An 18,116-nucleotide genomic window follows, 5' to 3' on the forward strand; every position below is an offset into this window, starting at 1 on the left:
CCTCTAGTGTGTTGATCCCTTGTGCTCTTTTGACTCTGCCTCTGCCCACTGATTTGGATACTTCTGCCTTTTTGACTGACATCTTCGGTACTGACCGTGACTTATATAAAAAACAACAACAAAACAAAAAAAAAAAAAATCTTTGACTTCAAATTTTGTCTGAGTTGTTCATTTGAGTGCAGCTTGCCTAATTGTTTCACAGTCTTTACATGAAAACAGGCCGACAATATCACATGACTCCTCCATGCTGCATTTCATTCCTCAAATGAAACCAAGTTATAACTTGGTTTCTATAGAAACTCTGAGGACTGACTCTAAAAGCACCATGCAGACAAAAAAGCTGAAGAATCTCCTAGAACAACATACCATACATATAGGAACAAAATCCTCATTTCAACCACAACATGGTCACAAGCTGAATATTGACTTGCAAGCATTCCTAGCAATTCCGATTTTGTTTCCTGCGATTTTCATTTTAACTCCATGCTGTGTATAGGATCAAGTTAAAGTTCAAGATCTAACCTTAGAAAAACAATATGAAATCTTAAAACTCAATTCCTTCTGGAAAACAGATCAATATTTGCTTTGTTACTCGTGTGAGACCAGAACCACCAAACTAATTACAGCTGAATGAGGAAAGTGTGCCCAAACCTGTAACTGGTACTGTACATAAAAGTGCTTTCACATGTTTCCTGCAGAGGTTCCAAGATGACTTTAGTATGTAATGTCAGTGAACCAGATAATGCCCAGACTGCAGTCACCTGCAAATGGGAACAGAGTGTGACTTAAACCTCCAGTTAAAAATCAAAGTTAATCAGACTGGAAAACTCGCTCACCTTTTATTCCTATGAGTAGAGATGATTCACATCCCTATTTGTGACATTTAAACAGAACAGGAGCCTCCACATACAGGTGCATCTTCACAAATTAGAATCTAGTTGAAAATTCCTGTTTAAGATACAGTGATCCAATTCAAAAGGTGAAACATATTTTTATTACAGAAACATTGACCTACTACTGAAAAGTATATTTATTTAATGTACATTGTATGACTTAGGCTTGATCATGGGTCCTTTTGCATGAATTACTGTGTCAGTGGTGAGTGGGAGGTAAACAGAACGTGTGTCTGCTGAGGTTTAAGAAAGCTTAGGTTGTTTCATTAGCAAACTTCAACTTCTCTACATTGTTTGATCTGGTGTCTCTCATGTCCCTCTTCACAAAACTCCACAGATTCTCTACGGGGTTTAAGTCAGATAAGTTTGCTGGCCAGTCAATAAAGCTTGCCATCAGAGTGAAGCACGGAGGGAAGACTTTAGACCTGAGAAAACACAGATGGGCAGCAGCAGCAGCTGAGATGGCCCCCCAAATCTTTATTGACTATGGAAGCTTCACATTGGGCCTCCAGCCCAGAGTTTACTTTTATCTGAAGAGAAGATGTTGGAAAATGGTGCATCAGTAATGTTTTCCCCCCTTTTGCCCAGGTATGGCACTTTTGATGTTGTCTCCCGTTCAGGAATAGCTTCACAAAGCTTTCTATCACACTTTTTTCTTCCATTTAACTTCGCAAAATATGCTCGGAGGCAGAACTCTGTGAACAGTCAGCTTTTCAAACTGTGACCATTTGCGGAGTACCTTCCTCCATGGAGGATGTCTGTGGCTGTGTGCTAGACAACAGACAAGTTAGCAGTCTTTCTTGCAGTGCATTTCATGGTAACAGTTCTTTTTTTTTATTAAATTCTATCTTGCTAGTTTTGGGTGACATTCAATTTTTTTAGAGAAACTACGTTAACAGAATGAAACACTTGAAGAACATCACTCTGAACCCTTGATCTAATCTTTAAGCTGTTCATGCCATTGGGAAAACTGGGCTTTCTCGGTCTTGATCAATATTTCCATCAAAGAAGAATAAAAGGGCCACTTACTGGGGTGTACTCTGTAGGCCGCGCAGACTGCGTGCTCACTATTCCCAGACTGTGGGGATTTCATAGGGCAGTGTACCGATTGCATGCATTTCTCATGTAAAATTTTCTCATATACCACAGTTTGAATGGATACTAGCAAATGTGACAAGCTAGTTGCATGGCTAAACAAGCTTTTTCTCCACCAGGGAAGCCACCGCCCAGTCGTTAATGGCATTCTGGCTGATGGGCGTTCTTGCGACTTATTGCTCTTACTTTCAGGTTTATCAGCTCAGTTTTGATTACAAAACAGTTTGATGTGAGCACCATTTTCCGCCAGGCATTGCTGTATAAAAATGGGAATGCGGATGCAGTCGTACAAATTGATCTTGGTGCAGACATGTCTTGCGGACATCCACTCTGAGTCTGCTTCAGCCTCCATGGAGTAAGTAGGCTATGTTTTACATTTTAAGTATTGTTAATATATACATATCCTAAGATCAACCATTTTGTTGCAGTGGTGCTAAGTTCGCAGGTTACATAACAGATTTGGATCTAGATTGAATTAAAAATTAATTTGTGTTTTTGACTGAGAAGTGTATATCTTACAAATATGTCTAATGCAAATTTGTACTTGACTACAGCAACAATCTAAAATTGGCCAGAAAGTAGATTGTACTTTGGAATAGCAGTCATAATGGAAAACTTTTATTCTAGCCAACAGCCTGTCTGTAAATTCAGCAGTCAATTGTGTGGAAGAGAAAAAAAGCGAAAATGAGCTTACACTATTTAATCCAGAAAAAGGTGAGTGCTGCTATCATCTTTGTATAGAGCATGGTAGAGAGCAGCAGGAGCCTAAAGATCAAAGTAGAACGAGTGCACTTTGAAGGTCACTTCTTTCAGTCCTCCTTGTCGGCTTAAAAAAATCTCATTTGGGGGGACTGAATGAGTAAAACCTTCTTAGTGGCTTTTCTGGTGCCCCTGATCCCCTTTGTTTCACTGCCCGAACTGCATCAGTGCTGCTTCAGAGCAGGCAGCAGTGAGAAAAAAAAAAAAAAAACATAACAAGGTATCAACCACACAGCAGCCAGATGTATGTGTGCATTTCTACGAGTTAGGAGACAAGGTTTCTGCTGAAAAAGAGAGAATTTGCTAAGTCAGCCTGCCATGGCTTAAGGTTAAACACATCGGCTTTGGCATGTATGCAGTGACACAGAGCACCAGAAGAGACCAAATAACAGTTTGAAGTACATTTATCCTTGAAATGGGAAAGAAATGCATAAATTCCCTGTGAAGGAAAGTTGGGAAGATTTTGTTTTTTTTAAAGAATGCCACATAAACTTAAATCTGTTATTTAATTTGCTTAAAAGCTTAGCAGATACTGGATGTTCAATTTGAAGTCTAAACGTACTGCTAGTGCAGGGCACTTTAGCTGTTTTGAAAATACTGCATACAAACAGATGAAAGCTATTTTTTTTTTTTTTTTAAAGTCTGTTAATCATGTAAAAAGGGCAGAAAGCACAAACCGGAACAAAAACATGGCTTGAAATATTTGGTTTGGGCCTTAAGGATTAATTTCCTCAAGGCCCAAACCAAAATTCATTTACAAAGATAAAATTGAATCAAAAGTTAGATGAAAAGTTTATTATTGTTAGATCTCTAAACCTTCATTTGGAAATCTACAGAGCTTTTACTTTCAAAACAAATTCAGCCAAACTTTAGGGTACCGTAGTTTTCTGAGAGCTGCTCTGATTTGATTTACCAAAAGTGTTCCGTGCGATATTGCTGTTTTACAATTAAACAATAAAAAACAGTCATAAAGACCTAGCGCATATTTATATCTACTTTTTGAAAATGCGTATTTCACAGTCATAGAATCATCTCTTCAAAAAGCCAGTTGTTGTCATCTCTAAATTTATCTAAAAGCTAAGTATATTGATAATAGACTAACTTTTCCTTTATGAAAGCAAGAAGCAATGACACCTCTTCAAAGAAGAAAACAAGCCTTCACTGAAAACTGCTTTTATACCCAATATTAACACCTTCAAAAGTCACCTGATAATCTCCTGAGTGCAAATTTGTTCCAAATGGTGTTATTTTTGTTTGTTCTGATCTAACCAATAACAGAGAAAACTAAAAAAAGACACAGGTTACAAAAGACAGCATGCAGGGATTTGATAAGAATAACTTGCACTGCATCAAAGTAACCTAAACAATGTTCCAGAAAATTATATCAATTAAATGTGGAGACCACAACGTTCAATATGTTCTCACCAAAAACTGCCAGAGAAAACATACTATTCTTGGACACACAATATTCCGAATCCATGTCTGTTTATTTGCTGGAAAGTCTATGTTAGCATGCAGTTTTTCTTTTTCTCCTACTGAGGAGAATGTGTACACATATCACAGACAGTTTCTGTGGTATCAAATCATCTCGTCTCTCTACTGGGGGTTGTAAGAGGAGGTTTAAGGAGGAGGGGTGGAAATGCGCTTTTCCAGTGGGTTGGCAGAGAAACACGAATCCAGACAAAACAGGCATACAGTGATGAAATGACACCTTAATCAATCCAATCAGCCTTAATTTCCACCAGCATACATCTGATTAATCTCCAGTCTGCTGCACTGTCACGTCACACTGAGATTTGATGAGATAAAACAGAGCATGAAGCATGCACATCATCACACCCATTGAGCAAACTCAGGGTCGTTGAGGAATCTGATGTCTGCTTTGAGTAGACAAAAATTGCACACAGTAAGCATCCTTCTTTGACTATTTTCTACTTTTTTTTACCACAACTTGCTTTTTTGCTTTGCCTAGGTGCATAAAAGACAGGGGACCTTGAATAGCCCTAAATCTGATGTGCAAGCTTAAAAAGAAAAAATATAACTAAAACATGGGGTGTGTAAGGCAATAGTAGGGCTTTTGGCTTCACACCTATTTGATTCTGCTGTTTATTAACGTCAAAAAATCCTTGGAAATGTTTGTTTACATACCAATCAATAGGGAGCAAAATTGTTATTATATTATACTTTGAACCAGAGGTTGCTGTGCCAAATGCAGACAGAAGCCAAATAGCAGAAGCTTGTTGTTAAGTGCTTTCACAGAGGGTTCAACTATTTACAGATTTCTTCCAACCATTGAACAGTATCTGCAATAATGACTTCACACTGGCTGCAAAAATGAATCTGTGTAATTACTCCCCTGTAAGTGATTGCTTGCTTAGATCAAACATTGAAATATGTTACAATGCCTGAAAGAGTGTAGAGTTGGGGGATTGAATTATGAGATGCACAATTAACTGTGGCCTATTCTTTTAAACACCGACGGATAAAAAACAATACATGCGGCTGGGAAAAAGCGTTCCGAGCCGCACGCGACCAAGTGTTTGGTCACATGCCGATTATGTGATTTTAACTGTGATGCACCGAGGCCATCTAGTCTAATTACAAAGCTATGTTCAAATTCTCTGCAGAGAAGGGTGCTGAGTCGAAAAGTGATTATGTTTGACAAAAATTACAAATTAAAAGTAAGGGGTAATTTATCATTTTAATCACAATGGATTTTTAATGATCGCTCTTCTTTTAAATTACTGATATGGCAGGTAGAATTAAAAACCATACAGATTAATATTTATCAGTTTACAGTTTAATTTGCATGAATATAATCTGAAGCCAATGGTGTTAGAAAATGGTTTTAGGAGGTAGACATGAACGGTTTTATTGGTAGTTGTTTTCTTTTATTCATGTTTAGTTTAGGGTTTTTTTTTCTAGTTGCTATTCAACAGTATGAACTATTTCATAATATGTTGAGACATTTACCTATTAGTAGTGTACATCATTTGTTTGTTTTTTATTAAATGTTTTATTGAAAATATAACTTATTGGCAGACATTAAAAACCGAATTGTGTTCTAAAGCAATAAAAGCAAAGGACATGTGAAGCTCTTATATTCATAAGGACTGAACAGTTCCTTATGAAAACATTCCTGCCTCTTGAACTTTATCGCATTTTGTCATAACCCCGCTCTCCAATAAATCTCATTAGGACTTTATCTGGTGAGAACAAAATACCTTGTGGCTGTAAAGTTGACAAAAATAAATAAAAAATACATTGCTTTACAAGTTACTCTGATACACTTAAATAAATTATAGTTTTTAAGTCACTGTTGAAAAAACCCCCAAAAAACAAATCCCATTTCAAATTTGTCAGAAGCTATTAAAGAAAAACAGCATGCGAGTGAAAGAAGAAGGTGTTCTGTGTAGATACGTTTTTGCTCAACATGTAATATTTTGTGGTGGAAAAATAATTCCACATACCACGGTAGGAGGAAGCAAGTATGAGTTGATAGAAACATTGATGGAGACAACAGACAGACGAATCCTGGATGGAAATAAGGTAGAGGCTGCAAAAGACTTCAGCTTGGGTCTTCTGACTTTACATTTATGTGCTACTTTGTATTCCTCTAACACATAAAATGCCAATTTAACACATACGTTCAAGTCTGTAACATGACTAAATGTAAAAGAAATAGAGTGGTATGAATATCTTTCCTCCTGCCTCATTAGATTGCTGTTACTTCACACTTGTTGCTGTCTGGTATACTTAAATCCAAATAGGAAAAAAAATGTGATTAACAATAAAGAACTCCTATTGTAATTTAACCAATCAGACTTTGACGGTTTTTTTCCCAGTATTTCTCTAAAACTCCCCCTCTTTTATGTGAATATTAAATATATTGCAATATAATCTGCTATCTAATATCTATGGTCTGAGAGCTGAATCTTTGGCACATTCACTCGTTTCTGTTGCTGGAAATGCCCGTGACCTTGGAATTTAATCTTATTCAACCCGAGCACTCATTGTAAGTCACCCTCAGTAAGAGTGTCTGCTAAATGCTGAAAATGCAATCCAAAATTACATCTTTCCTGAGATGTAATTTTGGCGTCCTTTTGATAGATCACACTGAAAGAGCTGCCGTTTACCTGTGACAACAAGCTCGGTCACTGCTGGATCCTGGGCAGGCCTTAATGGATACAAGCAAAATGTGAAGAACAACTGACGAACAATAAAGAAAGGTATAAGTGGAAATCAATTTTTAGATTTCAAGGTGAAAAAAAAAAGTCATGTTCTAAATCAATTTTATGACTTTAAGATGCACACTCAGTGCAGAGTAGAGAAGTAAAAGTTAAACATTAAGAGGGATTATACTTTGTCCTGGTCAAACTCCCATGCTTTTTCAGATCCTTTGACAAGTTCACTATATATATATAAATATGTTTGTAGTGGTCAGGTTTTACCTGCACAAACAACTGAAAGGAAGAAAGGAAAGAAAAAAGGGAACGAAAGACTGAAGGGAGGATTTGAGCAAGTGCAACGTCATCTTACAGTGTTTGGGCAACAGGCGTCTTCTAGACATAAATATTCTTTGAAGCATTTGTACATTGTGTTCGTGATGTAGATTTTTCAGATGCGTATTTGAAAAATTTGAAAGATCTTGAAATGTCACCAAAGATGCATGAGTAGTGACAGAACAATGTCTAGCTCAATGTGTTCCTCGGTTCGATCCATTTTAGCCAGCTAAATTAAGCATCTGAAAAATAGCATTATATTTCTAGTTAAAGTATTTAATTATCGCAACAACCAGTCATGTGTTTAGTGTGATGTAAGTCTGTATATTCTATTTCAAGTGTCCTGTTCAATGACTGGTTTCACATTAAAGTTCAGATCATAGATATGTGTTTGTAGAGACTGAAAAATGTTTCTAAGTTTGTTGTTAAACTAATTACGAGTGAATTTGGGATGTTAAATTAAGGTCTAAATCAGAAATAGGATGCATTGCTGTAGATTCTCTGTGGTCCCGGACGTAGCTATCACAGGTAAACAAACAATGAAACATAAAATGAGCTTGGCGAAATGTTTTGTAGTTACGTCAAGCTTTCAGGCTTCATGAATTGATGCCGTATTCTCACTGACAATAGCCAGACAAAAATATGACTGTGGATAAAAGTGGGAAGAGGAGTTTGTGAACAGCCACAATTTCCTATCAAAGCAGCTGTCAAAACAAGTGTCATTCATTACGATCGTTGCTGAGAGTTGACAAAACCTCAATTACTGGTCGCCCGCAACATGCTATAGTGACAATGGTCCAGATCTAATTTTAGCATTTTACAAAAGCAGTCTTAAGTTCTTCAATAGAAGGTAAATGGGCTTTTCCCCCCACAGATGCTTTTTTATTTAAGTACTTAGGACGCTGCAGGTGAAACACGACAGAAATGCAACTCATTCAAAACTGAAGAAATTGGTCATCAGAAAATGGCATTTAATCTGCAACTTGATTCAAACTCCTGGGCTGTGCATTCTGATTGGATAACACAGCTGAGGACAAATCCTTTTCAATCAGGAAAAATGTCCAGCAGGACCAAACTCAGGCAGAGTGGATGTCTGCCTGGAGCAGCTGGGAGCCAGAGGACAGCAAAGGAACACAAAGGAATATAAAAACAACACACCAGAGACGTCTGCAAAGGGGAAAAGACAGGAAGCCTAAATCGAAATTTCAAAGTCTAAACTGATCAGTTTAATACTTGAATCCAATATGATTCTGGTCTGATATTCACTTGGGATGTTGTTTCTACTCGAACCCCACTTTAAAATGCTCAGGAGCTTTATCCCTCACCCGTCTGTTGTGTTTCCTTGGCCTTCGTGATACTGTTTCCTCTCTAGTGTTTCTAACAAACCTTCATAAAATAGACATATTTGTTCCAGAATGAAACTACACACAAGTGGCCTCCACTAACTACAGAGGGTGAGAAAATAAAATATCTAACAAAGTGTACACATCGTTATCTGGCAAATATTTCTGCACCAGTTTGAGCAAGTCTAACACGTAGTATCCCAATAAAAATCCTTGAAAGTTAAGGTTGCAATATGACAGAATGTATTTCCTATTACAACATTTTTCTGCCAAAATATAGCCTGATGGAAAAGGACTTGGTTTGGAAATAAATGAGCTTATGAACGTCGAGACGCCAGTGCTCATCTCGATGTCCATCACTTCCTTCCTGCCTCCCTTTCTGCTCATTAGAAATCCCTCTGGTTTCCATACATGGCATGTAGGCGAGTCTTGCAAGGAAAACCTGTGGGATCTATTAATGGCTCGCCTTTCTTGTCTCTGACTCCCACCCACTATAAAAAAAAAAAAAAAAAAAAAACACAACTCCACTGTTCTTCAGCGAGAAAAAAGTAAAGAGCAAGAAAGAGTTGACTTTCGTCTGTCAGTCTGAGAAGTCATTAGCCTCCTGTTCCCACTGACAAATGCCTTCAACAGTTTCAGCGAATGCCGAGACAGCTGTGCGCACTGGCTGTTAAAGCTGTTTTGTAATGTTATTAAGTTCATTGTTTCTTTGAATGTCAAAAAGATATGAAAGTTCCTACAGACTAAAACGCAACCACGCTCCTCCGGCCTTACAGGACAACCAGGTGATAAATTATCCTCTTCCTAAGCTATCATATATCTGCTCAAATATAGACAAATGATTATGCAGAGTGCATCATTCGTTCACAAGGCGTGTATAATATATTTCTTAAATATGGAGATGTTATCCAAGACCACAATAAATCCATGTTTTGTGTTGCATTGTCTGTGATATGAATAATGCAGGATTACGTGCCTTTCTGTTCAGTGATAAATAACTGAATCAATAAATTGCTGAAAGCAGTTTATCTTGCTGCCCGCAGGTATGCAGGATTCTGCATTATCAATGAGTAAAGAGTTTCGTGAAAGAAAAAGAAATCCCAGCTGTTACCTAAGATTAAGCCAGAAGAATTTTAGAACATTTCCAGAGGTGGTTGTCCAGTATTATGGATGATGCTTTAAATTGAAGTTTTCACAATGATGTAGGGGAAAGCACACAGCTCCAGTGTATTATTTATGCGTCTATCTGTAAAGCATCGCTAGTCTGCACTGTTAGTTCTGGTTAATTGAGAAGCAAAGTGTATGCGGAGAAAGTTTAAAATCGCCATTTGATGAGTTCTTACACATGACAGCGTCTTAATGGCCTCTGTAACATGTTTTCTTGTTTTCACTTTTTTTGTGCATGTGAGTCAGCCTTGAGAAAATCTGGCAAAATGTAGTGTGTGACAGATGATCCCATCTGCACTCCAGTAAGCGCCAAAAGCGGCACTGTCAGGTGTCTCATCAACACATTTCAGCAGGAACACAAAAGGGAGGGGGGACCGAACTGCAAAGACATCCTGTCCAGTTGATGCACATTACTCTCACACAAACACGCTGACATACAAGTTTTCTTTAAAAATATTAAACTTTTGCATCAGTAAAATTGTAAAAAAAAAATAAATATATATATATATATATACTTATTTGAATTAGAACTCTAAAAGGAGAAGGTAATCCAACTTACACTACAGCACTATGGGTTTCAAATGATGCTTAAATGGAGGAACTTCAAGGTCATTGGGGATTTTTTTTTTTTACTTTTTTTCATGTTTGCTTGATAGATTTTTTTCATAAAACTTATTCATTCATATATTTACCCTGTTTTTATACTGTCATCTTCTACAGTATTTTACAGACAACTCGTCATTTTGCATTCTAACTTTTTATCTTTAATTTGGTTTCTTTGAGGTCTGATCTTGCAGCAACTAAATTGAGGCGATGAGAAACACATTCAAAAGTTGAGACACGTTAGAAAAAAAATGATGCTCCTTAATGTTAATGTAGAGTCACAAGTGAAACTAATGGATGTCTTGGGATGCTTTCCTGAAAACGTGGGTTGGATTTAAATATGCACAATCCTAATAGAGAGGCGTCCACAATTGACATTTGAGGTCACTTTGAGTCTGCGAAGGCAGGTATGAAATTGTCTCAGGATGACTATGGTTACATGATATCAGGAAAACATGTAACTGTGATATGAATATTGCAATGACAACATTGATCAAAATTAACCCACATTCTTCTTCATCACAGTCGCCACTACTTTCTGTGAGCTTGAGCATCTTGGCTATTAAAAAAAAAAAAGAAGAAAAACTACCAATAAGACTATTATTAAAAATACACCAATTGTAAAGTGTCTTAAATTTGCACAAAACATTAAAACAAAAAATGTTCCCACTTGATCTAATAGCTTTGATTTGAGGACAGAAAAGCAAGTTATATTACTGCTGCTAAAGTACTTTAGTAAATATATCAAATTAACATTATGTATATAATTTATTTACTGTAATATTGATTCATAGGATCATGGAAATTACAGGACTAATATCGGCTAAATTAACAGCAGTTTTCAAACACTTTTTGTAGATAATTATTATTTTTTTGTCATCTGCTGATAAACGTAGATGATGTCCCAGGTTGCCAAGTTAAGTTTTAAAACTGTACCTAAAAAATAATAAGAATGATATGTGTTGCCTTCTTTCAGCCAGCTGACTGGCGGTGTGCAGAGACAGACAGAGGAGGGCTTTGCTACTCCATGTCCATACGGTTGGGGATGACTCTGGCCACTCCTTCACATTCTCCAGAACATCAATAAACAGTTTAAACCACAGGAGTTGCATGTAGAAAACTTCAGTCGTTTTTAGGACTTTAATGTTTTAAAACCTCTGTGTACCTTGACACTTATCAGCAGCCTATGCCAAAATACTACAATCAGTACAGGAAGAAAACTAAATCAGAAAACCTAAAACTCTGAATTTTACAAACCTGCAATATATTTAAAAAAAAAAAGCCAAACCTGTTTTAGGTCAATCTATCTGACATTTCAGAATTTTTTTTTTTTAGTCTTATTTTTAAAAATGTTGTTTCAATTTCGTTCAGCTTTTCTTCCTGTTAAAACAGTTTCTATAATATTTATAAAAGATGTACTATATGGTCTCAGATCCCTTGACCAGAGTCTGGTACTTTTCTGTTCACTTTTTGTCAAATAAGGAAGACGAACTTAAGCGAAAAATAATGACAGATTAACCTTTTTAACTCCAAATTCATCACAACTGGTGTGATTTGTTAATTGTTTGATTGTTTCACATGTAAATCTGAAATGAGCTTTCTGCTCAAATCTGACATGTTATGCGTCTGACTTTTTGGGAGACAAGGTGATTACTCTTTGACTACACTTTACTTTCCGCGTTTGCAGAAATTCTGCAAAGTTCCGAAGTAAAACCACATATCAGTTGCACTCAGATAAACTAAAGTAAAGTCTTCTTGTGCATTGCCTACAGTAAAAAACAGCACGTTAACGCTCACAGCAAATCAGATTTTAAATAAATAGGCTACCTGACTTACCCTCTGCTAGAAGCCGAACCGCATGAACAAAAGACGGGTCCAGGCTGTTTTTCTCGGCCATCAGTTCAGGTAAGCACTTATTCGGATGCATTATGATCGCAGCGAGTCTCCCCACCGGGCAGTACAGGTGAGACCACCGAACTGAGCGTCGGAATGTAACTAAAAAACAAAAATCTTTCCTTCCCGCGTTCAGGTGGCTGCAGTCTGTCCGTCCGGAACCAACACAAATCCCGTCTGTGAAATGTAGCCGTTCCAGATCTGCCGCGAAAAAGCTGAGTGGAGGATGAGCAGTAATCAGAGGTGTGAGTCCATCTCCGCCGCCGCTGCCTCTCCTCTGTAAGAAAGCCGCCAGACTCTCGTCAGACTCAGGGGGTCTGCAGCCTGCGCTCCCCTTCCTCCCGCCCCTCGGCAACATTATTGGCTACATTCAGTGTGGGACTGGTGCTGATGAAGACTCAGCCAGGTCCCCTCTGAGTGTAAACCATCTGTGCGCTGAAGATCGCACTTGTTCATGCAAGATATGCGACTTGGTAAAATAATGTCTTTTTTTTTTTTTTTTTTTAAACAGAAAATAAATGCTTTATAAGGAGGCTGAAAAAGGTCCAGCTGATAAGGTGTCCTTTATCAATCAAAAGTTTAACTTTTGTTCTACGTGGCTGATTGGGCATTGAAGTAAGAACGCCTTTTTGTTTGGCATATGGTCCATTCACCTTTTTCAATTACAAACTCCTTACAAATTAAGTTGTAACTTGTGAGTTTCTGTTGTTTAACAATATTCACAATCAAATGTGCTCATTGAGAGTAAAAGACAACTTTTTGTAGTCGTTCATAATGCTGAACTCTGCTTGATCTATTCGAAATGTTTGATTTTATAAAGCAGGGCCATCCGAAAGGCAAAGCAGGCTACTGCTTGGGACCCCGGGGCAGCAGGAGGCCCCCAGGAGAGCTTCACTTCTCCAACCTAACATAGATTAAAAGGAAAACAACTTCTCATCTGTAGTCATGTTATTTTAAAACAGTGCTTTGAAGTTATTGTTTAAAGTTTCTAAACATAAAATTCAAAAGAATGTGAAATTATTTGTATTTATAGTCTGATGTTTTAGGTTACCTGCCATGATTTAAAGCTGTTGGGTATTCCTTTCTGCTAGTGTCTATGCTGGAGCCAGATTTAATGCACATTGTGACTGCAAATGATGCTTAATGAATAACTGATGATCACAAGATAAACTCATGGAAAAAATTGCAACTATTTTTAAAAAGTTAAAGTGACTTACTTGAGGGTCAAGCAAAAATGTGCAACGGATTTCAAATGCCTCCTTAATCTTGTCATAATATTAAGTTGAATCTTAAAGTCATCGTCTTCCCAGCATGTTGCCTGTCCAACTCACTCACAAATGAGATTTTAGCAGATGAGCCTGGCAAAGGACCAATTCCATGCTCCACTTGACCTTTAGAGTCGTGTCTCTTCCCACCAATCAGAATCATAAAGACTGCGGGGGACCTGCAGACAAACTGTTTCACAAGTGGGTGTTAATTATTCTGTTGTTATTTATGTTTCCTCCTCTAATAGGATGAGTTGTTTACTGCGTAAATTAAACATCTCATGAATATAAACCTTGAGGGACTTACAATTGGCAAGAAATACCAATCTGGCAGACTTTGATGCGATCTCTGGTACATAATAATTAAAAGAAATAAAACTGAGACAAAATGCACTGTTCTGCAAATTGATGCAGATCAGCTGAATTTGTTGTCATTAATAATTATTTTCAACATTATCTTTAAGGTCATAAAGAGTCCTGGGTTTTGTATCCACTGCGACTGTCTTGTTGTGGAAAGCCTGCAGATAAAATACAGGACAAACACAAAGGAAACAATGCACATTCACACCTCTACTTTGAGTAAATTAATATTCCTTCCTACTAATTCACCTTTCTGTCATAGCCCAAAAAGGTGATTGTTTTTTGACTTCATTACATGGGCTCTCCTGAATGAAGGTACAGAACATGGACACTCCTCTTCTTCACATAATTTAAACCAGACGGCTGTTGGATCACCCATTATCTGAGATCTTGTCATTTAGGTATCATATGCCCAGCTGGATATTCCAGATCCAGAAAGATCTGGTACCCAGGCCAGAAGGAACAAAAAGTCTCTCCCATGAGTTTTAGTTCTTATTGGCTCTTATTCAAGCTCTCATTGGTTTTCAATAAGAGGTTGGATGAGAGTTTTGACTCTCATTGGAGCCAAAACTCCAATAAGAGCCATATCCTACTGTTCCCTTCCCAATGTGTGCAGAAATCATGCAAGAGTTTACCCAAGAGGCACTCTGAATAGATGCCAGATCCATTTCACGTGACTCCATTTGATGCTGAGTCGGATCCATTCTACTCTATTTCTATTTCTACTAAGTGTGTTGGATGGGCTTCAGGTGATAGTGGTTGTATTATCTGTGGGTGTGAACATCGGTTAGGTTTATACTTTCCAGTGCAAACACGGCATTGCTTGATAGGCTTTTCTGTGCTACAACTGCTGCGAGTTTAATATTTGATCTGAGCCAGAAGTGTTAATCCAGTACATTGTTGTTTCTTCTGGACACAAATAGAAACATTTCACCTTATATGTACAATAATCTTTAGGTGGAAATTTTACTTGGTTGCAGTCAGTGTAATGTGGTCATTGATACTGTTATTTTTGTAATCACCATAATTATTGGATTGATTTGTTTTAATGGTGTATATTAAGTTTGTTGTTTTTGATGGGAAATGGGAAGTCTGAGGTAGGACGCAGATATTTATTAATTTTGGGGTGATGTTTGCCTCTTTTTTTTACCTGAACTCTTGAGTCTGATTCTATGATCCGGTGTTGGACAGTTGTAAACATGTTCTTGCCGCCCTCTGTTGGTCACAATGCAACACTACAAAATATACTGCAAACAAATTGCAACACTGGAAGAGGGGTTACACCATCTGCTGGTCAAAGTACAACACTACATCAGACTGCCATCAAGCCGAGAACATTTTTTTTTAAATATAATTTTCAGCAGTTTTTTTTTTTTGGCTTCATAAAATCGAGTTTTCTAACTTTCACAGTTTGTTTTTATTGTTTTTATTCATTTTTGTTTTTTTAAATATCAAAGTTAAGGAAGTCAATGAATGATCTATTTTGCAGAACTACATCTTTTAATGGATTAATGTTTTCCTGGATTTAATGTGATCTACGACAAAATTTCATTTTGTGTATTTAAGGAGCCTAATGAATATTTTTTTTAGAATATTTTTGTTCATACTAATATTTGCTTTAAAATTAAACTTGCCAGAATTTTTTGTTTGCACTTTGCAGTTTGAAATTTTATGAGATTAGGGAAAAGTAATCATAAAAAGGATCTAATTTATTAGACTGGAAAAAGCATTCACCAGCAAGGTGGGTTAAAAAATGCATTTAGTTTTTTTTTATTATTATTATTTTATTCTGTTTTTAAAAATAATTTTCTGTAACGTATCAAAGCTGCAATAAGTTCTATTATGGTTCACAAAGCACTACACTCAATTTTGTTTAATTCAGAATATCAAAATGCATGTTTATGTCATGATTTAGCTAATTATGCATTAGTTTTAATGTTTACATATTTTTACTCTTACATATTTGACGGTGTTTGTATGTGCACAACACAATTTATTCTAAAAATAATCTCAAGTACTAAATAGAGACAAAAATAGTGAACTATATATATGTTTTTTTGTTGTTTTTTGTTTTTCCTTCTTTTGTCATTATTTTTCAAATAGTTGAATATTGTTTAAATTTGTGATCATGACATAAATGGCAGTAACACAGACGTAATTGGGTATAGCATGCAGTCCTGCTCGACATTAACATTTTCAGTACTTGACAGTTATTCTGATTTGAAATAGTTAATAAACACATATATTTTTGACAAATGATGTTTTTGAATTGGTAACAATGTTTATACTTAAAATAACCATACAATGATGTGTCGACCTATACGTTTTCTTAAAAAAAAAAAAAAAAAAGCAAGCCAACTAAAGAAGCCCCACTTAATTAATTTAGCTCCCTATTTGGGCTGCTGCCCCTATTAGACTTTGTTTGGCTCTGGAAGTACAAATGTGGTATAAAAGTTAAATCCTTCAGGTTATCCTAATAGCTTAAGTGCTTAATAGCACTTAAGCTATTAAGCAAATAGCTTAAGTGCCTTGACTGTTGTTGACTTGAACTCAATTTTAATGTAATTATGATTATTCGCGGTGATATGTAGTCCAGTCGGAAGTCCTGTCATCAATTATGTAAGACGTGACGTCAGTGTCCTGAACGCGTGAGAAACTAATTCCTGCCGAGAATGGCATGCCCCGTCGCGGGAACGCGCATCGCTCTCAACTCTCTCATATTGATAACAAAAAGGACTGAAATATGACCGACGAGGCAACTTTTAAAACTATTCCCCACATTGTCATGTTTCTTATTCATATAAGCCCTAAACTTGTGGGACTTCTTTGGCAGATTATTTGCTTTTTCTATTAACACCATAATAGTTTAAGGTTTGTGTCAAAACTTTTTGACTAGCGATTAATCGCTGGTTGCAAATAGGAATCAGTCTAAGAATTACATTCACTGACGGTAAATTGCACAATTTGGTTATCAGTAGGTCTAACTCGTGAATAAGACATAATATGTAGAATGTGTACATTCTACATATTCTACATATTCTACATATGTAGAATGTACATATGTACATATGTACATATTGCAATATGTTGCAATATGTTGCAATATGTTATCCATGCAACATATTGCATGGATAACATGCAATATGTTGCATGTTATCCATATTGCAGAACCCTTTTAAAGCAGGTTCTATGTACATTTTGTTAGTAAATTTAACGGGGGAAAAAACAGCTAAAGAACAATAAGAAGATTTTCTTAAATGTAATAATTTGACCATTTGAATCATTTAATTTTCATGTTGCTTGTGACATCAAGTGGTAAAACCAACATTGTGTAGAGAACCCACCAGCTGACACAGATTCTTCCTGTGTTGTGCATGTGTGCTTTTATAGCTAAAAGTAGTATATGTTCATCAGAAAACATCCACACTGTTGACTTTTAGCTATAAAAGCACACATACACACAATCTGCCGTTCTAAACTGTCAGCTCGGGGGGCGTTCAGAGGACGACAGGCGGCGCTGGCGGAAATTTTTACAAAAGGGGGGCGCTGGGTTTCCTTTGGGGGGCGTTTGGTCAAAGGTAAACTTTACACCTTAAATGCACAACAATACCAGTTTAGACTGAGCAACTTGGTAAAACTGTATTGTGTAACATTACAACATGATTGGCTGCAACTGTATCGATGGCAGCTTTTCTTCTCCTCAGTGTTTGTTAGCTTTTGGCGCAGCTCCGTTCTCCTGCTACTGGTAGCTTCACCGCATCAGTTCAGCGTTACACCGGCTGATGACGTTGCTGTGATTCACTTTGTCTGGTATTTTTGTAGGCTACATATATTTTGGCAGTTCTGTGATCATGTCAAAGCAGCAACTTATATTAAAAAGTGTTTTATTTCCGTTTGAAAGTTGCATGCTTCCATGGAAGGACAACAGAAAATTCCTCTTATAAACATGTAATAACTAAAATCACGATTTTAGTAATTTAGTAATTGTATTCCTCTGAAAAATGAGCGCATTTAAATAAATAAATCCCCCCATGGATGATACCACGATAGAGGGCGTTCATTTTATAGCGTTAACACAGGTGCTGTAGGTGGTCCGGTATGAAACGGGGGTGATAGAACAACGGTACTACCACAGCACTTTTAAATTTCAATAATCAGAATACCGAAAATGTTTCAGTTGTTTTAAAAGGTTTATGTCCCTCTGCCTTTTCCCCATCCGTTTCCCGAACGCTTCGC

General features: G+C 36.9%; 1 protein-coding gene across 5 annotated transcripts in view; it reads right to left on the reverse strand.

Annotated features, from left to right (window-relative positions):
- khdrbs2 (KH domain containing, RNA binding, signal transduction associated 2) overlaps nt 1-12,700 on the reverse strand; it is an 83,518-nt gene extending 70,818 nt beyond the window's left edge. For 2 of the 5 annotated variants that reach the window (XR_001661405.1, XM_016668463.1), the window contains exon 1: nt 12,190-12,697. Coding sequence is in view for 4 of the 5 variants with exons in the window: in XM_016668463.1 (XP_016523949.1) it covers nt 12,190-12,613 (424 nt within the window). In the remaining variant the exon portion in view is untranslated. Of the gene's footprint in view, nt 1-12,189 lie in introns of all 5 variants that reach the window. The other 3 variants (XM_016668461.1, XM_016668462.1, XM_007546167.2) reach the window with 3 other exon arrangements.
- Nucleotides 12,701-18,116: the final 5,416 nt, after the last annotated feature.

This window comes from Poecilia formosa, unplaced genomic scaffold (genome assembly GCF_000485575.1).
Source record: "Poecilia formosa unplaced genomic scaffold, Poecilia_formosa-5.1.2 Scaffold15, whole genome shotgun sequence".
NCBI lineage: Eukaryota > Metazoa > Chordata > Actinopteri > Cyprinodontiformes > Poeciliidae > Poecilia > Poecilia formosa.